Source organism: Candoia aspera, chromosome 7 (genome assembly GCF_035149785.1).
Source record: "Candoia aspera isolate rCanAsp1 chromosome 7, rCanAsp1.hap2, whole genome shotgun sequence".
Classification (NCBI taxonomy): domain Eukaryota; kingdom Metazoa; phylum Chordata; class Lepidosauria; order Squamata; family Boidae; genus Candoia; species Candoia aspera.
Window position 1 is genome coordinate 32,069,358 of NC_086159.1, and position 26,435 is coordinate 32,095,792.

Sequence of the window (26,435 nt, forward strand, 5' to 3'; positions counted from 1 at the left end):
TGTGTATAGAGTCACGCTTGTCCCTATCAAGCTAAAAACAACTGAATCAAGGCAGTATGAAAGACTGATTTAGTTAACACACTGAAGTATATGTATTTGGGTTGACTTTCCTGAGATGCACAAGACAATGAAGCAAACAGTAGGTGTGAAGTTTCATAAATTGATCATGATTTGTAATAATACTACACCAAAGTGAGATGTTTGGTGATAAGCCACTTTAAATGTGTTCACTCTGAACACACATTCACATTACAAGTATGTTGGCACTAGACTAGTAAAAGAACTAATAAAAATAATTATTTGGGGTGTTGAATCCCTTGTACTTCGTATTGTTTGTATCCTTTGATTCTAACATTCAAGTTCCAATCTATACATCCTCACCATAAACATTTATAACAAGAACCTGCTCTACTTGTTTAGACTGGCTTCCTACTGTAGATGTTTTCTTTCCATGCACTGGAGGGAAATAAAAGGGTAGTTAGTTCCTGCAATTCTTTGTGATTCTAAATAATATTGCACATTAAAATAGTTGAGTAAAATTAAAGTTGTCTCAAGTCAGGTAACTGTTTTAAAAGGTTCTGCAGAAATTCCCAGTCCTTCCTATATCACTATTGCCCTCTATTTTTTTTTGCATTTATTTTTAATGTGACTTATCAGGTTCCACACTGATATAATAGCTGTACTTCCATTGATTGGTTACCAAAATAAATAAAATAAGATTTTTAAGTGAGAATTGATCAGATTCTGAGGCCACCATAAATTACTCTGGCTGATTGGGAGTTAAGCAGAATGGTGTTTTGTGTTGCAGCAGCAAATGGCCATACTTCACCAAACTGCAGATCACAGTTAAAAAAAAACCCAAAACAACTATCTTTAAACTTCTAGTCATACCTGAAATTTCTTATCTATATGCAAAGCAAGCTGCTATGAATTCAAGTATTAAAATAGTAAGTTTAAACTATTACTAAACTTTTAAGTTTAGGGTGACAAATAAGAACAGCAGAAACATCTTAATTCTTACATTCCAGCAATATAGCAAGCAGTTTTTCCACAAGCCTAGTTAGGAGACATCTGGAACATAGATACTGCTAAGGTATTAGGCAAGAATGCAGTCTTACAACCTCTCCCTGATCAGAGATCCTAGAGGAGGCCTTTGTTTTACCAAAGAGCTCCAGAAAATGCAATGATAGAAAAGATGTCTGGAGTGCTTTTGATGGAAAACAATGCCTTCTTGAGGGAGAGTAGTACCTGAAGAAGCCACCTCCACTTCACCATATTAGAAGGCTTCAGTCTAATCTCCAACCTTCCATTTTTATGGAACATCTTGGACAAAATTGTGGAAATTCAGGGCAAAGAATCCTGGGTGAAACTAATCAACTGGGTCATTTTCAGTTAGGATTTAGATCCAGGTATGGCACTGGTTGCTTTTGTCAATTACTTCTATAAGAACTTGGACAGTGAGAGTGCAGCTGCCCTTATTCTGTTAGATCTCTCAGTTGTTTTTGATACCACTGATCATGACAGTGTCTTGGACCACCTATGGGAAATGGGAGTTGAGGGCACTGTATTACAGTGGTTCCTCTCCTTCCTGAGTAAGCAGTATCAATTAACAGTGCTGGAGAATGAGTGGCTGGGACTGTGGCCTCTTTTAGATAGGATGCTGCAGGTCTTGGTGCTCTCCCCCATGCTGCTTCACACCTACACAAGCTTCTGGGGGACATCATCCATTGGTTTGGGGTGAGGGAGGCATCAGCAATGTGTTGTTGATACCTAGTTATACATCTCCATTCAGAGTCGAATAGGAGGTGCTGTATAGGTCCTTACCTGAAGTTTGGAGGCTGTAAGTCTCTAGATAGGCCAAAACAAATTGATATTGACAGCATCACATCAGAGTGGCTGTTTGTCCAGCAACCATAGTTGGAGGGCTCCCCCACTATCTTGGGGCAGGCCTCAGGTCTACAACTAGGGTTTTCTCCTCAATTCGTGGCTCTACCTGGATCAATAGAGGAAGCCACGGCCATGAATGCCTATACCAGGACCAAGCATGGTAGTTTTTGGAATGGGAAACTCTGACAACAGTAATCTATGCCATGATTACCTCCAGACTGGATTACTACAATGTTTTCTACCTGGGGTTGCCCTTGAAGACTACCTGGAGCCCAGCCATATCCACTGTCACACTTGGTCTTGTCAAAATGTTGTGTAACTTTCAGGCACCAAAATGTTTCTGCTCATGGTTTAAAAGGAATACAACTTTCCTATACAGCCTATGTTGTGAACAGCTATATAAATCCAGATGATTTGCATTTGATGGATAAATCAGCTTCAACTCAGTGTCACATTTTGCCACAATAGCAAGATTATTTGACTTAATGGCTTAAAAAGCCTAAAATGTAGGCCCACTGCAGACAGGATTATCTATTATTACAATTAAATGATACCAAACTGATCAACTAGGTATTCCCTGCTCTCCCACCCAAAAACCCCTCCCTTGCAATACAAAAAATGTTTCCTTTGTATTTAGTGGTCATCTTCACTGTTAGATTTTACCAGAAAGGAATGGCTTATAATTATTTTGTAGTTTTATGTATCATGGGATGCAATTAGCAAGTTCCATTTGCTGATGGCTGTTCAAGAAAATCAGCTGGAACATCTTTGCATTTTCCCAGAAATGTAGCATTAACAGATTAAAAAGAAAAGAAAAGAATGAATAAAAGCATCATAGGCATCAAGATGTTACTCTAGGGCCTACAGGCACTAACCTGGAAACTCTAGCACTAATGAATGATTTCATATACACTATTTCAGAAAATGTATCATAACCAGGATCTGAAAAATAACATATGCTTGAATTCTGACAAAACTTAATTCAACATATTTCATAAAGTCTAAATAAGAATATTTAACTTAAATGGGTATCATACCTAGCTTGCATCCAACCTTTTGGCCAAAGAGGCTTCACTTCTGTCTCCATAAATGTCTTGAGGTAATCTTCTGCAGACTGACTTTTATTTGGCTCTAGCTCATAACAGTCCAGCTTTATCTTGACAAGGTTACACAGCAAAGTCCTGTTGAAATAAACCTGACAGGCTTCAGTACAACAAGCATCACTTGTCAAAGTTACTCATTTACCTTTCAGTTTTTCTTTAAAATTTTAAAAATAAGATTATTCAACAATAACTTTTAAATAGCCAACATAGTTACATCGTATTCCACATGATATAATACAACTGAATTTTCAGTTTCTTGTACTCTAGCTTATCTTTTCTATAACTTAAAACAGGCATTTCTACGTTACCCAAGAATACTGCAATCAACAGATACTAATTTCACACAACTGAGAATATGTTAAGTGAAACTGTGTAAGAATTACCTTAATACAGAATTGGGTTTAAGAAATGAAGATAAGGAAATGGGGAGTTGAGGATGGAAGGTGAAAGTGAGTTGGAAATTACTTGATTTCTTGAATAGTCAGTAATCACCAAAGACAATTCCTTTCATTTGTAAATATAAACTCATCACAAAAGTGAATCAGACATTCAATATTCAACTTTTCGTCCTTCTCCATATCCATAAAAGAGCCAGTGGAGAATGTAAAGCAAGTACCGCACACATTTCAGATTTCTATAGTCTGCAAAGCAAAATTATTTCCATTTCTTTGACACTCCTTTTAACTTCCCTTCTGATAACCACTCACATAGGAGCTAAGACAAATCAAATACTGAGGATTAGCAGCGCAGAGACTCAAACAGCCTTTACTTAATCCAAATAAAAGCAAAGATTCTGGGACAAGAATGCCAATACAGCCAAGTACACAAAGCCTTATACAGTGAAAAGTATGGGAAACTCGAGTGAATATGAAATAGCATCTAGGAAGCAGTAAATTAGCAAAAAAGATGAGCTTTATCAACCTTACATGGCAAGGTTTTTCAGAAATGGTTTGCCATTGCCTTCTTCCTAGGGCTGAGAGAGTGTGACTGACCCAAAGTCACCCAGCTGGCTTTCGAGCTTAAAGCAGGACTAGAACTCATGGTCTCCCAATTTCTAATGCCTTAACCACTACACCGAACTAGTTCTCAGAACTTCACGTTACCCAAGATTAGAAGTCTCATTTCTGTTATACCTTCATGCAGTTTATTTCCACTCCAGAACTGCATGCATTAGCTATCATAGATTTACATTTGTGACTATGCTCTCAGAAAAAAGGTTCAGAAACGTTTACTTTTTCTTGACAGGTCTGAAGTTAAGTTTTATTAGACTGTGCTATGGTAATTTAGAATATCTCTAGTGGATTATCAAACAATATAGTATCACACCTCACTGTCTCATCCCAGTGGAATTTTTTTCTTGGACCTGCAATCCTCTTTCCTGGTTTCTCGTCATCCTCCTCCTCTGAACCATTCTTGTCTCGCTCATCTTCTGCTTGCATTCTGGAACAAAAGAGTAATCAGAGTGCTGTAAAGAGCAGAAACACAGTTATGCTTACTTCCCCATCACTACATTCCTAGAGAGACTCAGATATCTGCTGGTTGCTTATCTGCAATTGATGCTTTGGAACTCTAGATAGGAAGTTGGTATTTGCATTCCATCTCCTTAAAACGACACTGAATATCTGTACATATTTTGGACAGTGAAACGAGCAGATTTCCATTCAGTTTACTGCAAGAACTGTGAAAACTACCAATATGAAATACCTGCATGAGAGAAGAAGGGTCAGTTGTACAACTGAAAAAACAACAACTCAAGAAAGTCAGCAATCTGCTTTTTGATGGTTTGGTGCAATTCCACATTTACAGAACTCATTAAATAAGTAGTGCAAGATTTGTCAGAAGCTTCATCCGCCTATTAAGTTTCACAAAAAATAAAAACAGTGACCATCTATCACCTAATACTTATGTCAGCAACACATCAGAAGTCTGGTAGCACCTTTTCCGACTAACAAAATGCCTGTTAATCAAATTCCTTGGTCAGAAAAGATGCTACCAGACTCCTTCTGATTTGTTGCCACCACAGACTAACAAGGCCCTCCCCCTACAATGACAGCAACAGAAATGAAACTTGAAAACTTAACAGAAGGCAATTTTAATGGAATGGTCTTTGAGGCATTTCAAATGGATTATTTGCTAGTACTAATGAATCCAGCAACTAGCTGTAGGACTAAGTAAGATGGTGGCCACTAATAGTAGCCCCTTTCTTATACATGTGTGATGGACTACAGTAACACAGCTGGTTCTCAAGAAGCAGGGAGCACATTCCAAGGAGGGGGGCAAGACAAGAGAAAACACAGCCTGGAGCTGGACTATGGGAAGACAATGAGATTCAGAGTAGCCACCCCCTAGAGCATCCCACCATTTAGGTTAGAGTTAGCTTAGTCTGGCAAGGGTCTGTCCATACGGTGTGAGTAAATAAGAACTGAAGTTTGGCTGGATTGCTTCCTTGTTGTTCTCGGGCTAGGCCTGACAACACGAGACCCCACTTAAGTCGCAACATCACTGTTTGCTGAACTTCAGGCAACAGCTTTTCTAACAGAAATTAAGCAACTGTCATGTCCACCTGTACTAAAGATTTTCACTTACAACGTCAGTACTAACTGGGCATGCAGAGAATGTTGGAGAAAGAAAAACAAAACAAATAAAAATGATAAATCTAAAATCTAAAATATAGGTATTTAGGTAAATAGATCCTGTCAAGCAAGAGGAACAGCATGAAGAAAGCTTTTGGAGCTGCTGTTATTAAGGTAGCTGTCAGAAGAAAGCCAAGAGTGAATACATGGGCAGATATTCAGTATCTTTTAGTGAGCAAGGGATGTGTCCATCTCATAAGAGCGGTACTATATTCCCAGAGTTAACGTACTACGAAAAGCAGAATCTATATATGGTGTAAGCAGAGCAACAGCAATCACAAAGCATAATTTCCTCACATCTGTTACTTCATATTTTCTAATAAAAGAGGTCAGTTGCTCTTATAAACCCCATGCCCCCCATTGCTGACATTAGCCAAAGAAAGCTCTGTTTGATTTGTGTACATACTTGGCATTCTTGGCTTGACTATGTGCCTGGCAATCTTCCTGGTATTTGAACAGTTGTTCAGGCATGACACAGCTGATAGCCAACTTCAATTTTTGCAATGGTTCCTTCAAGCGATCATCCTGAGAAGATACTACCATTAAAACAGTGATACAAGCAATATAATAGATTCACACACTGCTTCTCTGAAGCTGCCTAACCTTTTCTCCCTGAACAAACTTTAATGTTTTTCATTTTCTGAATTAACTTGGTTCTAAAGCAGTTGGATTTCTTTAAAAAACTGATTCATTAAGAATAAAGTTAGTGTATCATTTCAACAAAAAAAAAAGTTTAATCATTAATATGAGAAAGGAGAAGAAAGTTTGCAGTAGAAAAGCCATCTTAGAAGATAAGCAAACAAAATTAAATTAAACTGGAGTAATGTAAGAGGCTGTGCTTACATTGCTCTTTTCAAAACATCTTTATTTCAAGTATGTATGGCTTGGTCACTTACAATAGGTTACAATCTATAAAACAGAATAAAGAATAAAAAAGTAAAATGATAATTTAAAACACCCCAGTAACACAGTTGTACTGGCAGCAAGTCAATTAAAGGTCAGGCTGCTAGGTCTGGAATAGAAGACCAAAGATCCAGACCATGGCAATGATACAAATAACAAGCATCATAATATAGCTAGTACAGTCCTGTATTTTATATAAAAGAGTTGATTTTCATTATTTATCTTCTATAGCCAAGATGGGATTAACTTTATTGCAAAAAACAGGATCCAAGAATGTAACACAGAAATCCGAAAATTTAAAAATGCAGAGTGGAAGGACACCTAGAATTCATCTGATGTATTTTGCTTTCCAGAATTGTTGTGGTTTCCTCCAACTTTCTTGGGATTTGGAGTATGAGATACAAAGATACTGCCTGCTGGCAAACACTTCATACATTTATCACAACAGACACCTGCCAAATAAGAAGTGGTGCCACTCAACTCTCAATTTGTTATAGTGAGAGAGAAAGACCAAGGGAAAAAAAAAAGAAATTTGTTTTGTAGGCATCCAATCCCAGGGAAGTGGGAAATCACCCAATGGCCAGAGTTTGCTTGACTAACATATTGGAAGGGATCTTGAAGAGCTAAACAAAAATGGCCTTGCTTTTCTCAAGCTCAAGAACATGGCCAGAACTATCTAAGGAAAATCTTTTTTTCTCTGTCTCTCCAATTTTATCCTGCAATGTTCCTATCTCTTCTGGATCATTTTCAGGGGAAAGGAACATACTTTTTTTCCCTCCCCCTTGAAAAGGCTCAGCAGACAAATAAGATAACTTTGAAATTTATGGGCCAAATTTCCCACATTGTCAGATAAGTTCACTGGAATAAAGACTTATTTTCTTCTTAATGCTTTAAGACTTATTTTCTTCTTAGTGCTTTAAAAATGTTCTTAAAACATTCTTAGATCTTAAATCAAAATATTCTTAGATCTAGCATAAAAAACAAGTCAGCAAGTCCAAAAAGTATCAGGGATTTGTCTAATTATGATAGCACTGCGTTATGATTGGATTTTAATTTATTCACAATTGAGTCATGTTTTTTAAAAGTCAACATTATAAAAAAACCCACCACAACAGTTCTCAAATACCTTTTATGTTGAAATATAAAAAAATGCCCAGAGTCACCTTTTTGGGAGAGATGGGCGGTGATAGACATTTGACAAATAAAAATAAATAAATAAAATAATAGTTAAAATCAGCAATAGTTACAAGAAGATAGTTACTTTTAGAAAGTCTGATCTAAGGATTGCAATTTCTAATTAATGGGAATACAGTTGTGTGAGAGAGCCTGAACCTAGTAATAAAGTATTTTTAAGCACTAAAAAATTACAAGCCCAAAGGTTCTTTGGGAAAACTCTTTTTTAAAAAGTTATCCTAACTTTCTCAAATGTCTGGAACTAGAAATTTAACTCACAAATTAATACAAAAATAAAAAAGTTCAAAAGAAAACATTAATCATCACAGCAATATACACATTGTATTAGGAAAGTCTAAGTGATATGATCTAGTTTACAATGTGCTAGGAAAGTAAGTCAATCTATTTAAAAAAGAATGGGATACAAATCTTTTATAACCATTTATATGTGTACCCTTGATATGGTGGGCTTACCATGTAGGTTATGCTCCATTCAACAAGGAACCTATGCTGATCCATTTACAATATGTCTTGATTAATATGCATCTTAATTGGGAAGTTTTACCTGAACATTGAGGTGCAATTTCTTCAAACGTTTTATCAATGTGTCCTTATTGCATGGCACAAAAGCTTCAAGATGAGAGTACACTCCACTGCGGACAGTAGGATTCAATTCCTGTAGCTGCATCTCAATACTGATGAACAGAAAACAAATTCACAACTAATAAGGAACTCATGGACAAGACTCCAGATTACTGTCCATTCTCAGGCACGTTTATATTTTCTCTATGGGAAAAATCTGAGAATTGGCTGTTATGGGGGACAGTGCTTTCCTTATTTGCTGTTCTTTTTAAAGGATTGTGTGATTAATGCCAACACCATAAATATGCTTAAACTAGTATAGGAATGACCCACAGATCAGCTAGATATGAGCTCACTAATATTCCTAAGAAATATGCAGTGGAGGTGAAGAATAGATTTAAGGGACTGGACTTAGTAGATAGGGTCCCGGAAGAACTCTGGACAGAAGTTGGCAGCATTGTTCAAGAGGCGGCAACAAAATACATCCCAAAGAAAGAGAAAACCAAGAAGGCAAAATGGCTGTCTGCTGAGACACTAGAAGTAGCCCAAGAAAGAAGGAAAGCAAAAGGCAACAGTGATAGGGGGAGATATGCCCAATTAAATGCAAAATTCCAGAGGTTAGCCAGAAGAGATAAGGAATTATTTTTAAACAAGCAATGCACGGAAGTGGAAGAAGACAATAGAATAGGAAGGACAAGAGACCTCTTCCAGAAAATTAGAAACATTGGAAGTAAATTCCAGGCCAAAATGGGTATGATCAAAAACAAAGATGGCAAGGACCTAACAGAAGAAGAAGAGATCAAGAAAAGGTGGCAAGAATATACGGAAGACCTGTATAGGAAGGATAACAATATTGGGGATAGCTTTGACGGTGTGGTCAGTGAGCTAGAGCCAGACATCCTGAAGAGTGAGGTTGAATGGGCCTTAAGAAGCATTGCTAATAACAAGGCAGCAGGAGATGACGGCATCCCAGCTGAACTGTTCAAAATCTTGCAAGATGATGCTGTCAAGGTAATGCATGCTATATGCCAGCAAATTTGGAAAACACAAGAATGGCCATCAGATTGGAAAAAATCAACTTATATCCCCATACCAAAAAAGGGGAACACTAAAGAATGTTCAAACTATCAAACAGTGGCACTCATTTCACATGCCAGTAAGGTAATGCTCAAGATCCTGCAAGGTAGACTTCAGCAGTTCATGGAGTGAGAATTGCCAGATGTACAAGCTGGGTTTAGAAAAGGCAGAGGAACTAGAGACCAAATTGCCAATATCCGCTGGATAATGGAAAAAGCCAGGGAGTTTCAGAAAAACATCTATTTCTGTTTGATTGACTATTCGAAAGCCTTTGACTGAGTGGACCATAACAAATTGTGGCACGTTCTTAGTGGTATGGGGATACCAAGTCATCTTGTCTGCCTCCTGAAGAATCTGTATAACGACCAAGTAGCAACAGTAAGAACAGATCACGGAACAACGGACTGGTTTAAGGTTGGGAAAGGAGTACGGCAGGGCTGTATACTCTCACCCTACCCATTCAACTTGTATGCAGAACACATCATGCGACAAGCTGGCCTTGAGGAATCCAAGGCTGGAGTTAAAATCTCTGGAAGAAACATTAACAATCTCAGATATGCAGATGATACCACTTTGATGGCTGAAAGCGAAGAGGAACTGAGGAACCTTATGATGAAGGTGAAAGAAGAAAGTGCAAGAGCTGGCTTGCAGCTAAACCTCAAAAAAACCAAGATTATGGCAACCAGCTTGATTGATAACTGGCAAATAGAGGGAGAAAATGTAGAAGCAGTGAAAGACTTTGTATTCCTAGATGCAAAGATTACTGCAGATGCTGACTGCAGTCAGGAAATCAGAAGACGCTTAATCCTTGGGAGAAGAGCAATGACAAATCTCGAGAAAATAGTTAAGAGCAGAGACATCACACTGACAACAAAGGCCCGCATAGTTAAAGCAATGGTGTTCCCCGTAGTAACATATGGCTGTGAGAGCTGGACCATAAGGAAGGCTGAGCGAAGGAAGATCGATGCTTTTGAACTGTGGTGTTGGAGGAAAATTCTGAGAGTGCCTTGGACTGCAAGAAGATCAAGCCGGTCCATACTCCAGGAAATAAAGCCAGACTGCTCACTTGAGGGAATGATATTAAAGGCAAAACTGAAATACTTTGGCCACATAATGAGAAGACAGGACACCCTGGAGAAGATGCTGATGCTAGGGAGAGTGGAAGGCAAAAGGAAGAGGGGCCGACCGAGGGGAAGATGGATGGATGATATTCTAGAGGTGACGGACTCGTCCCTGGGGGAGCTGGGGGTGTTGACGACCGACAGGAAGCTCTGGCGTGGGCTGGTCCATGAAGTCACGAAGAGGCGGAAGCGACTAAACGAATAAACAACAGTATAGGAATGTTATATAAATATTACTATGACTAAAAAACTACAAAACCTGAATAAATAAACACTATTCTAATGATTTTTATGGGCTACTTTAAAATTCTACTCATTGCTCAAGACATTTATTCTACTACGCTTTATATGTTTCTCAAAAACAGGATGAGCACTTACTCAAGCAAGATATTATTCATGTCCTGTGTAAAGAATTTCTTTCTGCCTTCTTCATCAAAGAGCTTGGCAGCCTAGAAACAACAATAAAACTGCACTTCAGTCCCAGAATTTTAATAATTTAACTGCTAGCAAGTTGCACTCTACTGTAATCATAAGATACTTTCACAATCTTTAGAAAAGCTACTACGGTTTGTGTCGGGTAGTTATTCTAGAATACCACAGGTACTATGCCTTTCCTCACTACATATAATGCTGGGAGATAAAATTACTATATTTGAGCACTGTAATAAAAATTACTGGCTTCTAATTAAATATATTGGCATAGCATATAAGATATTTGATATCCTTCTAATTCTACTTTATTTTAAAAACTTTCCAAGCTTTTCAACTGTATTTGAATATACAATTAAAATTAGATACTTTAATACATTTTTAAGCGCTATGGTTTTTGCAAAGAATAGCTAGGAAACTAAACATACAGAAGAACTCACTGCATATTTATATCCAAAAAGATGTTATCTAAAACCTAAATCTCATTTAATAGAAGAAATATAAATACCATATATCTTTCAAAATCTCAGGCTATGTTGACATGTGTATTTATGATTCAGGATAAGTTAATATATATTTAAAAGTCAATCACAACAGCATGTGAGTACCATATACCAAAATGGGATATTACATCCTTCAATGAAATTTTTAATAAACAGGAAAATATGGATCACATCACTAGGCTCTAATACACAATGAAAACGTATGTGTTACTGGAATTTCAGTTGTACAAAAATGGATGGATGCCTATATCTTTGGTAGCATGTATACCGATGACTAAATGATTTCATGCAGGCCAGCAATGAACACTACTAGGGACTGTCATTGGTAGTGTCTCAAAAGAAATGACAGTATCAGAGCAGAAGTCCAATATTCATTTAATTTAACATTTAATTAATTTGTAATATCTATCTATCTATCTATCTATCTATCTATCTATCTATCTATCTTGAAGTTTGTAAAATATTATGGTTACAAAGATCGCCTCAAATAACCTGGATTTTAATAGTTCTTCAAAAAGCCCAGTAATAAAGATATACTTACAACTCTAAGGTCTTCAATACGTTTTTCTAGATGTCCTGGCAGACCTTCTGGGAGGGCAGGCACTTGTTTCAGTGTCAGGACCTCAGCAGTATGGGGGGGCTGGGTGACACTTCCATTTTCCCCTAAAGGCTCAGATACTGGGCTGCCATTAGAGGTACCATCAAGCAACCTGTCAAAATCAATATCTCCCAGCATCTCCAGGGCACTTTCAGCTTCTTGCAGGAGCTCACGTTCATTAGTGCTGCCAAAAATAGAAAGGACTGGATCTGTAATGCTGAGATTCAAGTCAGACACATCATTGCCACTGATGGCAGGGGCAATAGGAAGTTTATTAGGTGTAGAACAGGTAGCTGCTACTGTGGGATTTAGGTTAACCTCTTTTTTTTTAAAGGCTTCTTTCTCTTTCTGAAACTTCCTGATCATAGCAGCCAATGAAAAAGAGTCCTTGTATAGCTTTTTCTTCTTCTTTTCAGATTTGTGAGAATTTAACGCCATTACCCTGCAAATAAAACAATATAAATAGTTGGATAGAATTAAATTTGTCCTACTCGGATCTCAATTAATAAAAATGTGGAAAGTTCATATGAGTTAATACTAGAATATTGCAGTATATATAGATTAAACTATATCACTGAATAGTAAACAATGTAAATTGATGAATCTAAACACAATGTAATCTCATTTTAAATTATTCCAGAACATTGGTTGTAACTAACTTGCTTCAATCCAAGAACTCCGGAGTCTGGAAAACTACAAGATGATTTGTGAACCTTTCTTTCATATCCTATAATAAAATGATTCATATAGTAGTATTGTACTTGTGTATGCTTTGGGACAGCAATATAAGAAACTCTAATCATTTTAGTGAAAATATTTTAAAAGATGTGTCAAGAAAAAAAATACTGAAGCTTACTTATATTTGTGTTTATTCTACTGAATTAAATAACTCTCAGTGGAAATGCTGTTGCAAATAATTCAACATTTTAACCAGTTTAACAAAATATATTTTGTCAGAAGAAAATACTAACAAGCTTACCCCAACTGCTTAGTAACTTTAATTTTCCGAGGCTTTTTCTCCTTTTCTGCCTCTTCCTCTTTTCGCTTTCGTTTCTTCATGCTACAGTCATCACCATCTTTTAGTTTACCTAACTAAAAATTCAAGGAGCAGGGAGGAAAAGGAAAAAAAAAGAGCATACAATAACTTTAATAATTAAATGTTTATTTTAAATCTGGTTAAATATATTATTTAATTATAAGCAAAATCTGGACATTAAAAAAAAGGTCTAATAGCATCCACAACTAGAAAGTTTTAATTTGGATTCCTGCATTGAGCAAAGGATTGAGTTTGAAAGCCTAAATGACCCCCCAGCCCCATGAGTCTACTCACTTTAGATGGTTTATGCTTTTTGCTTCCTGTAAAATCCTCCTCTTCAGAATCAGATGCCTGGCGGAATTGCAAAATTCCAGTATTAATGTAGAAGCCTCCATATATAGTAGTCAAGGATGCAGGAACTAATTCATCATACTGCAAAGAATATGGAAGGTTTAAAAATTAGATTACTAACACGTATTAGTATAAAACAATGCATTTGCTTTATTGCAATGCAACAAAAAGGGTATTAGACTATTTGAATATGTCAGTACTTCCCGATTAGTGTAAAGACACAAAGCATGCACTTCTATAATGATTGTGTAATTAAGTGCTGATAACTCTGTATCTACCCCAAAAATACAGTAGTATCAAATTGTGCAAAGATTTACAATATAGAAAAATAAATTACAATTTTAATACTGTTATACTGTTTTTTATGTTTTTTATATTTTATAAATTAATCTGAACAGCTCCTTTTAGGATTTCAGGGAGAACAATAGCTAAGACTAAAATTGGTGCTTGAAAAAAATTGTTTAAAAATTGAAATTTCAAGAATCATTCTTTTAAATTGATATTCAAATTCATTTCTAATGCCTGGCATTTCCTGATTAATACCAGGAGCTATGGGCAAATATAATCATATAACTAGTTTTATATAAACTAGATACATATAAACATCACACTGATATTGTAAATATAAACATCTACTATGAAGTATACTATACAAATCAGAATGGAATTTATCCTGCCTGATTGTAGCATAAGACGTCTTTCTTTGTCTAATCAAATAAGGTATTTTGTATTTTTAAATGTTTTAATGCTGTTTCCAAAACATATTTAATATTGAATTATAAATTATAAAATATATTCCTCTGTTTTCGTTGTTTAACAATAATTAGATAAAGAATAAAATCTCATCAACTAAAAAAAATAAAACACAATTGAAGTTAGTTAGCCAAACATGCACCGAAATTAAAAATATTTTACAAAGAAGATGGAGCATTTCTTGATTTACTCACAGCTTCTGAATTATCGATGAAAGGATCATTTACATCATAACCAGAGCCCATATCTATCAGATCTTGGGCTCGGTCCTTCCGGTGTTTGTGGATCTTTCCACCCTATAAAATAATATTGGTAACTTAGACGAAGAGTTATTTACCACAAATATATGAAGCAGATAAACATTACAGGGTAACAGAAAAAGGTTTCAACGATCATTCCTGCTTGGCTCCTCCAGTGAGTAAGATAGCAAAGATCTCACCAAGAGAAATAAGTTAAGGCCTGCATTTGATCTGAGAACCCTGATTTTTTGCTCTTATAATGAATAAGTCTAAATGCAGGACCTGAAATTGGCTTAGGCTATTTTAAGAACAGGTCAGAAATTGAGTTTAGACATAACACAAAACTTTTTCTTGCAGGAGAGTTCCTGCCTCTGTGGGACGAATGGAGAATGATTGGACGGCAAACACAGTGAATGTGTTGCCATGAACTAAATCAAAATTCTTTAAAAAGCTGAATTTGTCACTTAATGTAACAAGTAATGTTAGAAACAACTAAAAATTATCAGGATTCATGCGAGTAATAATAATTTCTACAGATTTGCTCACATATTTTGTTTCAAATTTCTTAGCCAGCATTTCCACTTCATGTCTCTCACGTTCTTCATTATCAAATGGGTCTTCAATGAGTGAAGAGCTTTTCTGATGAGAGAAAACAAGAAACCAGTCACTTTAAATATTTAAATATGCAGAATATGATGAGGAATTATCACTCTATATCTGCAGCTTTAGAAGGAAAAACAAATGGAATCCTTAACAAGTTTAGTCTAATATCTAACACATCAGTACTAAAATAAACAGCTCAATTTAAAATAAACCATTTTGGAATCAGCAAGGCATGTTAATCAGAGATATACAATCTGTGACCCCAAAGCTTTAGATATAGCCCCCCAAACCCCAAATGTGAATGCCACATTGTAATTTTAATACAAGAGACTAGGGAAATAATTAAATACATAGGGAATATTAACTGAATTTAATAAATGCACCTGTTTTTTGTCATAGTCCCATTTCATGTCATTCAAAGCGTATGATTCAGTTCAAAAAAGGTTCACCCTACCCTGCTTAAAAGTATATGTATAAAAGCAACGACTTAGCAAAATTTAATGACCTTACTAACTTAACACACAATATCTCAAAACTCCACATATATTAGTAAAGGTAAAGGTTTCCCTTGACGTAAAGTCCAGTCGTGTCCGTTTCTTAAAATGTGGTCCAAGGACCCTAGGGGTCCTCCAACACCCTCTCAGAGGTCTGCGAAATCAAAATTATTTGGCAGATATTGGTTATTTGCAAAAATTAAAACAAGATCACTTCTCATTTTTTGTTAAAAATATAATTTTTCATAAAAATATTTTATGTATGTTAATATCTAATAGGTTTAATATTGTTATTTTTAAAGGATTCATTAAATAAATATTCAATTTTTAATATGGTAAATATTGATAACTATAACCCATACAAACAAAACTCTTTTGGGGCCCTCCATAATTTTTAAAAGTGGGACAGTGTTTCTTAAACTTTTTGAGAGCAAGAAGTTTAAGGAACACTGTCACAGAAAATCACATCTGAAAATTATCCTATATTCAAACATTACCTCAGAATATAATTCAATCATTTAAATGGTTTATTCCAGATTAATATTCATCTCAATTATAGAAATTAAATTATTTTCAACAAGCACTATAGGCAGCTATTTCCCATCAAAACAGAGTTCATTCACTACTCTGCTGATGACCATGGAAAATTGTGATCACTACACAATGTATTGCCCTCCTGTACAATTTTATCTCCTGCAGCACACTAAGTGATTTTAAAATACTTTAAATAGGCATTCTTGCCTCCTACATGGCATTTCAAATATTGCATCTATCTAGTAAGAGGCAAGAGCCATTTAAAACAAAGCAAACTCATATCTATTGTCTACAAAACTGTATTGGAGGCTGTGTAAAGATTCTTGTTTTTTAATCAAAAAGCTTCAACAACTACTTCTGATCTAATGTCATGAAACTGCATTACAGTATTCTAAAGATATTAATTTCAGTAAGTTCAGTTGTATTCACAAAACTGGGCAAAAATAGAGGTTCTTTGGCTAATCTTTTCTATGGCACCATTCGATGTTATACCAAAGACTGGGTGTCAGTAGATCAACTAATGCGGTATTGCAACACAGGAGATTTAGCTGAGTGAAGCTAAACTGGCATCATGGAGATCTAAGTTTACACTCCTTTAGATCGTTAGATGATTGACTCACCCACTGCACAAAATATGAACAGACTTATCCATGTGGCATCCAGCAGATGAGCACAAATTGCTCTAGCAAACATTTCTCTTCTCACGCCCTCCAAATGCCTCTATTTCAGTCACCTTAATTTAGAAGGAAGCAATAGCCACAGTTCCGTTCATTGATTTGTTCCTATTTTACAGATGTGGTAACCATCATATGAGGGACAGAAAGGAAGGTTAATCCTTCCCTAGCTCCCTCTTCTGTTTGAAAAACAGGGAAACTACTGCTGGAGATTTTGTACTTCAATTTTGTAGTTTATCTTGAACTTTTTATTTCCTATTTATATATCACAAAAAGTAGCAACAAAATGAGTTAAAGCAGCAACAAAACATGGCTATGAATTATGGTTAATGCACCTTCATTAGCATGTCACATTAAATCATCATCCATTATAATTTAGTGTACAAGAATACAGTCATTCTCAGTCTAGATTAAAACATAGTGAGTCAGTTCGGATGTTATGTCAAACTATCATTGGAGGACCAAGCTATCAAGAACTGTTACCTCAACATTGGGAATTGTATGCTTCCAAATATCACTTGCAAAACAATGGCAGGAGAAAGGTACATCTCTATTTTCTGCCTGCAAGCATCCTAGGAAGATCTGTTTTGCCATTATGACAAACAAAATGCTAGACTGGGCCTCGGGCTCAGCTACCAGGCTGTTCTTATAATGCTAGGCTGTTATGTCCACATTACCTTGATGGAAAGGTGCTAAAGCAAGCCTCCCCACTACTATTTCAGAAGTGATTATTAAGCATTAGAAGTTTTCACTTCTATTTATCTTATTTATCATAGTTCAGCATAAATATTAAAACTTTGTTTTTTGAAACAAGACAGGTTAATAATCCACAGCTAACTTGTTTTAAACAGACTATAACTTCTCATTCTCCAAGCACATAAACCTAAATTTAATGTCCATAGTCACTCGTTACACTGTCAGAGTGTTTAAGCATGATCTATTGAATAGAAACAATCTTGCGGATCAGTGACTATGTATGACCAGATGTTGATTGCTTACCGACTTTTTTGCTTTTCTCATCAACGCACAAAAAGAGCCCCCAACCCCTATGGCCTATTTACATATGCTAAACTACAATGTCAGCCAATAATCTAATAGTGGTTTTAAATTAATCTACTGCTCCTTAAACCATGGTTTAATATGTGAATCCAGCCAGATTTGAATCACAACCCATGGTTTGCTGAATAAACCAACAGGGTTTATACAGGACACTAAGTCATAAGCTAATAACAACTGTTGCAGATTTATGTGTTTGTGTGTTTAACTATGGTATTACTATAGGGTTTATAGATTTTTAAAAATTGCTTTCTATCTCAAAATGGCAAGAAACCACTTTTAGCAATAGAAGTATAGAAGTGACTCTTAGAGAAAGAGTTGAATATGGGAAGAAGAGAATTATGATGTAATTTTAATGAGGGAAGAGAGAGGAAAAGTAAGTTTGTAACTGCTATAAAGGAAGTTGCTTCTTTATATATCTTTTTTTTTCCTATGTGTAATTCTTTTCATACTGTTTTTACCTTCTCACTTCACATTATTTTTTTTTTCTTTTCTTTAATCTTACTTTATATTATTTCATGATTATCTTTTATCTCTGTGAGAATCTTTAATAAAAATTATATATACACACACACTCACTCCAAGAGCAGCAAAGATGATTTGTGGACCACATGCAGCTCTGAGGACTCAGGTTGCCCACCCATGCAATAAATGATGCCATAAATTACCTTATTTAAATCAACCAAGATTGTTTTAACATTAAAACAAAAATAACTATCTTATCTGTGTTCCTAATATAAAACAATATATAGATATAATATTTTTGAACATTCACATTCATGGCTAGCAAACAACCATGTTATTTTATGTTATACATCAGTGAGAAAAAAAAAATACAAATATGGAACTTCCACATGAATCAATTCTACAAGCATGAAACTAATTGCGATGCAGCCTTCTGCTGTACTAGTAATAGCAGCATTAATAACAGTATGGTATGTTGGACAGTGCCCACTGCTTTAGAGGACTTCTCTAGCCTCACCTTCCCAAACAGATAGAACAGGGCATAGGTAGAATCCACAGGGGTAGAATTATACTTAGGGACATAATATTGTGTATATACCATTTATTTTGTATTCACCTAGGTTTTTCCTGTTTTAATGACTTCCACCTATTTATTATCCCAGGATTAAGACAAATATATGACTAGTAATTCTACAAAATGTGAACTAACGATTATGAGTGTACTTGCATCTCTATTGGAGAATTATCGCTACTTGTAGCTTTTATTTTGATCCCTTTTAATACAAATCTCACAATACTAAAATATACCTTCAAGCAAAACATCCAAATTGCTATGAACTTATTGTTGGCCTGCAATACTCCAAGAACAATGGCTTGCAGAAAAGGATAAACTATAGCAGCAAAAAAAAAAAAAGAGAGAGAGAGAGAGAGAGAGAGAGAAAGACAGAACAAAAGAGGATACTACATTTCATATTATAACAGAAGACAGGATGAGGGACACTTGGCAAAATTCTAAATACCAACCAATACCATACAAAGAAAAACAGATTTAAAAAATCACAGAAAAAGTTACTATTTCCCAGTGATAAATTGTAAGTAGCACAGTGCTAATTCTGGTAATAGCAGTAAATTGAATACTATTACGTAGTACAGTGGAAATTGCTACAAATCAGATCTTATCAAGACTTAAAAAATAATTTTGTCACTAACTAAATGACATCTCTTTTCAATGGTTCCACTGTTAATCCATAAATATCAGAATAATATATTATCTTGCTCACATAGTAAACTTCCCTATACGCGAAAAAAATAATTCAGAATATTTCAACTAGCTTTAGATCCTCAGCAATATAAAAAGGACTGTGGATCACATATAGGGATGGCCCATTTCTCAAAAGAACTGCACAAACCCCATTTTCTATGAATTAGGCTGCATCAACATTTCTACACTTATTATTGGTGCTAAATCCACTATAGCACTATCAAAAGTAGCAAAAATTCTACTATAAGTAGCCAAAAAGTGTTAGATATATAAATAATGTAAATTCATATTTGTCTCCAAACAGATCTGAAAGAAAAAAAAAGTTTACAATATCTTCACTGAAATAATTAGGACCTCCAATAACTCTACTGTAATCATCAATTTCAGTAGAAATGGGCAACATATGGCAGTATTGTCAACCCTACTTCCGAAAAGCCCTAATTTGACCAAAGATAAGGGCCAATGGGAAATGCAGTTCAACAATGTACTTAAAGGCACATCATCATCCCTAGTCTAAGAGATAACAGTGCTAAAATTCCTCAGTATGGCCTGGACAAAACAGTAGTACAGGTCTACTGCTGTGATAATCTGAGATTAAGGTAATTTAGATATCCTTCTCTATTTTACATATATTGAAAGGAAGCATAGCCAGAATCATTTATGAAGACTGAAAGGATATCTAACACTGTCTTATTAAAACAAAAGTAGTGCTTCTTTTAATACTAACACTTGTCAACACTATCCCTCTTGTTTCGTAGAACCAGCCTACTGATCTTGAATGCTCCTCAGTCTCCTGCCAAATAGTATCTTTTAACATCGTATTCAAAAATTGTACAATAGATTGAAGATACTGAGATCTAAAGAAAAAATGTCTAATAGGCTTTAACAACTTACTACCAACTTACATGATAATTACAACCAATCTCAATATATGTTGATTTCTTAACCTGAACCCCCAGGTTTTCAAACTAATGGCTACTTACAAACCATTTTCACAAATTTACTCATGAACTATTTATAAAAATATCAACAAGCAAGTTTTTCCAATATCCTGTGTCTGTAAAAGAGAAAAATGAAGGTGAAAGGTCCCCTTTGCAAGCACTGAGTCATGTCTGACCCTTTGGGGGGACGCCGCTTTCGTGACGTTTTCTTGGCAGACTACAGCGGGGTGGTTTGCCATTGCCTTCCCCAGTTGTCACCTTCCCCAGCAAGCTGGGTACTCATTTTACCGACCTTGGAAGGATGGAAGGCTGAATCGACCTGAGCCGGCTACCAGAGAATCCAGCTTCTGCTGGGATCGAACTTGGGTCGTGGGGAGAGTTTCGGGTGCAATACTGCCACCTACCAATACTGACCCATTTTTGCTTGCCTTCGTACCACTCCTATTATGTATAAAATCTACAAACCGCTGCAACATATAAACTATGTACAGGTATAACAGTGCTTGCAAGGTATTTTGAAAGAAAACTGCAGATAAAAATCACAGGGATATGCTCATTCACAACAAAAAACTAATCTACTATAACAAAATATTTCTGGCACAGAAATAATTACTTATTTACTTGCTTTGGGCTCTTTTTGTATCAAAGGGTCTTCAAAAACCAGTAGAAAATCCAACTCTTACAGGTTTACTATCTTTTGACTGAATCAGAGTAGCAATTTGTTCTTACATCCAGCCTGATAGGTTTTTCTTTTTTTAAATGCTAAAACCTTTACTTCCTCATTATTCCCGTTTTTCCCCAGGCAGCACTTCAGCTAAGGACTACAGAACCATATAGGACAAGACTGACAAAACAGAAGGCAGAAAGGGTAGGTAGAGAAGAATGAGTGGTTAGCAGGTCCAGTACCCGGGCCTTGCCACTCCATAGCAACTCGGGATAGCTGAACTCCACGCAGCTCTCCTCCGTGGGATCTTTCAAGATCAACTCCAAGCGAATCGTCTGATCCAGTGGTGGCGGCGATTCCTGCCGGTTATTCTCGCGATTTAGCTGCTGATGAGACGACAGCGGCGGTGCTTCTGGCCTTGGGGACTCTCGGTGGGGTGGCAGCTGCGGTGGCTTTGGTGTCGGCTCAGGCCGGCTGATCTCTCGCGGTAACGACACAGGATGAGACTCTGGCCGAGGACAGGATTCGAAGGGTTGCGGTGGCGGCTCTGCCCGACTGTTATCATAGTGGTGGTGGTGATGGTGCTCCTGCTGATCTGGTAGCTTCAGGCCCTCACGCGCTAATGGCTGCTCTGCCTCGCGGCCCCCTCCAGTCTCTCGCTCTAGCACCGGAGACTCACCTTCTCGTCGCCTCACGGGTGACAGACTAATGAACGGCACCCGGCGCGGCTCCGCCATCATCCACCCCCCCACCCCCCTTCCCACCTGTTCGGTGACCCTCCCTCACCACCCACAACCCCAGCTCCTCCTCCGCCCGTAACCCCCCTTAACCAGGTCAGAGTACCTCCCCTCTTCCCCACTAGCCTCTCCTTGCCGATAACAACGCTGCCATCTTGGAGCCCCCCCACGTAAATAGAAGCAGGCCACTAGGGCACGCATGCGCAGAAGCAGAACCCGCCACGGACGCGCTACCACACGTCATTGTTGTTCTGGTTAGGTTTTTAGTACGTCGCGGGGATCGCACGTTGAGGACACGGCCCCGCCCATAGTTGCCTTGGAAATTAGTACGCTGTGTTGTCGTAAGACTTTTAAAAAGTCTTTGCGAAGAGCTCCGACTGGGCCCTTTTTTCTGCGGTTGGTGACCCGGGGCAAGAGTTAACTTCCTCAGGAACGGCGCGATAATGTGGGAGCTACCAAGCGCATAGTCTTTTCTGTTCACAGGTTATTTTTTCTGCTTTACAGCAAATGAAGATGGCATAAAACCTGACATCCACGTCCTGAGCAGAAATCATATTCCCAATAAAGGGAACAAGTTCTTTTTGTTGAGGCCAACGGCCAAATTTAGATTCATTTATTTTCTGTCCTCCATATCAAGATGGTGATAGAGTGGGAGAGAAGGGAATCAAGGTTCCTTTGCTGGTTATTAGTAATTGATGACAAAAGAATTATCAAACCTGAAGAGCAGCTGAAAGCTGAATGCGGGGATCAGAAGGTCTCTGGTAGATTTCTGGCAACAGTAAATCGAAATACTTCTCTAAACTGAGTGCAGTGCTTTGACACGACGATTTTTTTTTTTTTTTAAAAATCAGAACTTTTTGACTTCATAGTAATGGTTAAAGTGAACAACCTTCTAAGACAAGTCTTTTTTGTCGTTACCATAATTATCCCCAAAAATGTATTTATTTGAAGATCACATAGCCAGTAATCTTCATTCATCATTCCCCAAGATGTTAAAATGTTTCACAAAATTGTATTTTTAAGTTCTGAAATTATCTGACTTTAGGCATTCCTACATATGTTGGCTGAACATTAATCCAATATTATCCTTGATTTTTGTTATTACATATGCCATCTTATGGGAACTTTTTTTACATACTGAAGGAACTTGAATCTCAAATGTTTTTCTGTAATTATATTCTGTCAGTAAAATATGATTTAGCCACAAACTGTTTTTAAATGCTAATATCATACAGTGGCAAGTATATAGTCCTCAATAAATATAAAAAATACCACATTTTATTTTGTAAAGTACCTGGAAAGAATTTGAGACTTCTAGTCCTTACCCTATGATATTCTTCCCATTTAATGTTAATTTCAGTTAACATGACATGAACTAATTACTATCAAAACACAGTTTTTGCTTTTATGATGTAACTCAAAGAAATTGACCCTCCTAAAAATATTTTCTTGTTTAGTAAAATTGAGTTGGAAGCAGTGCAAAACTTTTCAAAAGCTAAGACAAAGCAGAAGCTATATCTAGCTTTTTTTTCCTTTTGGTATTTAATTTCAGAGACAAAGTTGCAAAGCATAAAACTTACTGGTTTTAACTATGTAGAACCTATACATGTAATAAATTTATTTATTTTTGCAATGTATATGCTGCTTAATTCCAAAATCGCTCTGAGCAGCTTAATACAAAATAAATAAATAAATAAATAACCAAACCCCAAACCTAGCCATATGGCATATGCAAAGAGGGAAAAAGAATATACACATGGTTTTATAAGCTGATTTATTTTGGGGTTTTACTCCAGAATTAAATCAAAAGCCATTGTGGTGGTAGTGTCTCAGGTACTAGACTAGGAGTGGGGAGACCAGGTTTGAGTCCTCATTTAGGCATAGAAGGCAGTTGAGTGACTTTGGGCCAATTATTCCTTAATAGCCTTAATTCACCATCAGGCTCTGAAACAAGCTGGCTGAAAAACAAAAACTCTTCTTGCATCATGCACTAATAGCTTCACTGTGAGAAGTAGTGCAGTGCAACAGAAGGGGATCTTGCAACTAAGCAAGACAAACACTACAGTAGAACAAAAACTCCAGAATTAAATCCAGGGGAGACTAAAAAAAAAAAATAATACACAACATCAGGCTGTATTATTTACATACAAGCTGTACAAATAGATACTACATATTCTATCATGGGTTTCAATGTTCTTTTGTACTTTATAGTTTTTTCCCCGTAGTAACATATGGCTGTGAGAGCTGGACCATAAGGAAGGCTGAGAGAAGGAAGATAGATGCTTTGGAACTGTGGTGTTGGAGGAAAATTCTGAGAGTGCCTTGGACTGCAAGAAGATCAAACCAGTCCATCCTCCAGGAAATAAAGCCAGACTGCTCACTTGAGGGAATGATATTAAAGGCAAAACTGAAATACTTTGGCCACATAATGAGAAGACAGGACACCCTGGAGAAGATGCTGATGCTAGGGAGAGTGGAAGGCAAAAGTGATGGACTCGTCCCTGGGGGAGCTGGGGGTGTTGACGACTGACAGGAAGCTCTGGCGTGGGCTGGTCCATGAAATCACGAAGAGTCAGAAGCGACTAAACGAATGAACAACATGTTTTTTCTCAGGCATTACTTATACTCTGAAACCAACTCCTCACTTTCTCAATGTACTCAAAAACACCTTTCGGCATAGAATGACAACTGAACAAAACAGAAGCTTGCAGCCATAATTTAAATCAGAAAAATGTAGAAACAGATGAAGAAACGAACAAATAAAATGGATTGTTTTTATTTACAATATTTCTGCTTCCTATGTGCATTAGATCATCCCAGTGAAAATCACCTAATCAGGCCATCATTTTCTTCCTGTGTTCCATTTTAAGTGTTTAGCTTCAGATTCTTTATGAGAAAGCTTTTTAAAAAAAAATAATTCTGAAATCTAATTTCTAGAGTTTTTTTTCTATTCTGCTTCAAAATAGGAACTGGGGAAATCTGGATTTTGACCAGTTCTTGAACTGTCTCAAAAAAGTACTGATCGTCGCACAATTAAAACATCTTGATTAAAGCTAGTATGAACAACTGAAAGTCAGTAATTGTAACAAAGTAAAACAGAAATTGGAAGGTGTGTAATAAAGTCACAATGAGACTCTCCTCACAATATATTGCATTTGCGTACTTTTCATGAAGAGATTTTTTTTCATTTAAATATATGTAAAAATAAATAGATTTGAGTATCTTGTATTTTTATATTCTCTGCTATGTTAGAAAATGACGCAGTATTCCAGCCAGGCACAATATAGATGGCAGACATCCATTCTCTTCATCATACTGTTTAAATAGGGACTCTGTTCTCCTTGGCCCACTTCTTTATTATACGGACAATGTACTCTACCTGGGGGTTACCCGTACTTCTCAGGAGATGTAGTACCTCCCTTAGAGTATCTCTGAAAGCAAAGAAATAATTTTTTTTAAAAAGAGAAATAAGTCAGACAATACTGTCAACTTCTAAATATGTTACATCTGAAAAGCTTTGGAATGTTTTGCTTCAGTCTGATTGCTAGAAACTAAATTTCTCTGACCTTACATGATGGATAAAAGAAAATCATCTTACTTTCATACTGTATATGCAACTTTCTTTTATCCAGATTTGACAGGAAATAGAAGCCCAAAATTCAGCCCCATAAATTAGTATGTATTCAATAGGAGTAAGTGGCTATCCATGATGCTGGCTTATTCTCTCCCATCTTCACCCTATATTTGGCTTTAGATGTAAGATTTCTTCCCTTCTGTTCTGCATTCTAAAATTGAGAAAAGTTGCTCCATAAGAGCAGATAAAAATATTGTGATTAATATTGCAATAATGAAATGGAATTTAATGAGGTAGTTACTTTTTGGTGAGCATCTTGAGACACAGATTAAAGGATGAAAGGTGCTCCCTTAAATCAATTTCTCATGCGACAGCCAGGTTGATACAGGAATAACCCTACCAGCAGCCACCTTGGAGCATGAAGTAGGCAAATGTAGGAACTGTTGATTAGAAGTTCTACCTATTTGCATATTGGTTACCCCTCATACTGGGAAGTAAAAAAAAATCCTGGAAGAAAGCAATAGCAAACCATTTCCAGCATTGCAAAGGAAAAAACATGGGTGTATAAATGCAGTCATTGAGATAAATTTGTCTAGACGGAAACTTTTACTGATAAAAGTTTGGGGATGATCCAGGTCCACCATTTGGGGATGGTCCAGGATCCTTTGTTATTTGCAGACACTGATTTATTTGATCTCCCACCATTTGTATACAATACACAGTGCTTATTATCACTACTAGCAGTTGAGAGTATCTTTCAATGGATTCAGGTAGTTTGCCCGCTGTGATCTTATTTGACAATTATATACAGTTGCTCCTCAGTACAATTCATGGGATATTTTGGCGCAAAGTATGTCTGGAAGTGTTTGTTTTCTCAGAAAATTTGCTTCTGGTGATCAGAGAAGCAGTTAAGGTTCAAGAAAGTCTAATATCAGGCAGTCTACACTGATTAACAATGAGGATAGCCTAGGTTTGGTTTTGCTTCAGTAGTACTAAAATTTTAAAAATATTTGTCAGTCCTACTGATTATCTACAGATGTTTCT

The 26,435-nt window shown here is 36.5% G+C and overlaps 2 protein-coding genes across 4 annotated transcripts in view; both read right to left on the reverse strand.

The window, feature by feature from the left end:
* Positions 1-21,820, reverse strand: part of UBN2 (ubinuclein 2) — a 60,942-nt gene extending 39,122 nt beyond the window's left edge. Inside the window, exons 1-11 of the mRNA XM_063308500.1 lie at positions 21,323-21,820; positions 14,935-15,027; positions 14,344-14,445; positions 13,340-13,477; positions 12,989-13,101; positions 11,953-12,451; positions 10,858-10,928; positions 8,265-8,394; positions 6,030-6,148; positions 4,317-4,430; positions 2,925-3,068 (exon numbers count right to left, since the gene is read on the reverse strand). Of these exons, the coding sequence (XP_063164570.1) occupies positions 2,925-3,068; positions 4,317-4,430; positions 6,030-6,148; positions 8,265-8,394; positions 10,858-10,928; positions 11,953-12,451; positions 12,989-13,101; positions 13,340-13,477; positions 14,344-14,445; positions 14,935-15,027; positions 21,323-21,820 (2,021 nt within the window). The remainder of the gene's footprint in view (positions 1-2,924; positions 3,069-4,316; positions 4,431-6,029; positions 6,149-8,264; positions 8,395-10,857; positions 10,929-11,952; positions 12,452-12,988; positions 13,102-13,339; positions 13,478-14,343; positions 14,446-14,934; positions 15,028-21,322) is intronic.
* Positions 21,821-24,541: 2,721 nt separating this feature from the next.
* Positions 24,542-26,435, reverse strand: part of IFT56 (intraflagellar transport 56) — a 33,163-nt gene continuing 31,269 nt past the window's right edge. For all 3 annotated transcript variants that reach the window (XM_063308515.1, XM_063308516.1, XM_063308514.1), the window contains exon 18: positions 24,542-25,248. In XM_063308515.1, the coding sequence (XP_063164585.1) occupies positions 25,137-25,248 (112 nt within the window). In that variant the 3' untranslated portion in view covers positions 24,542-25,136. The remainder of the gene's footprint in view (positions 25,249-26,435) is intronic.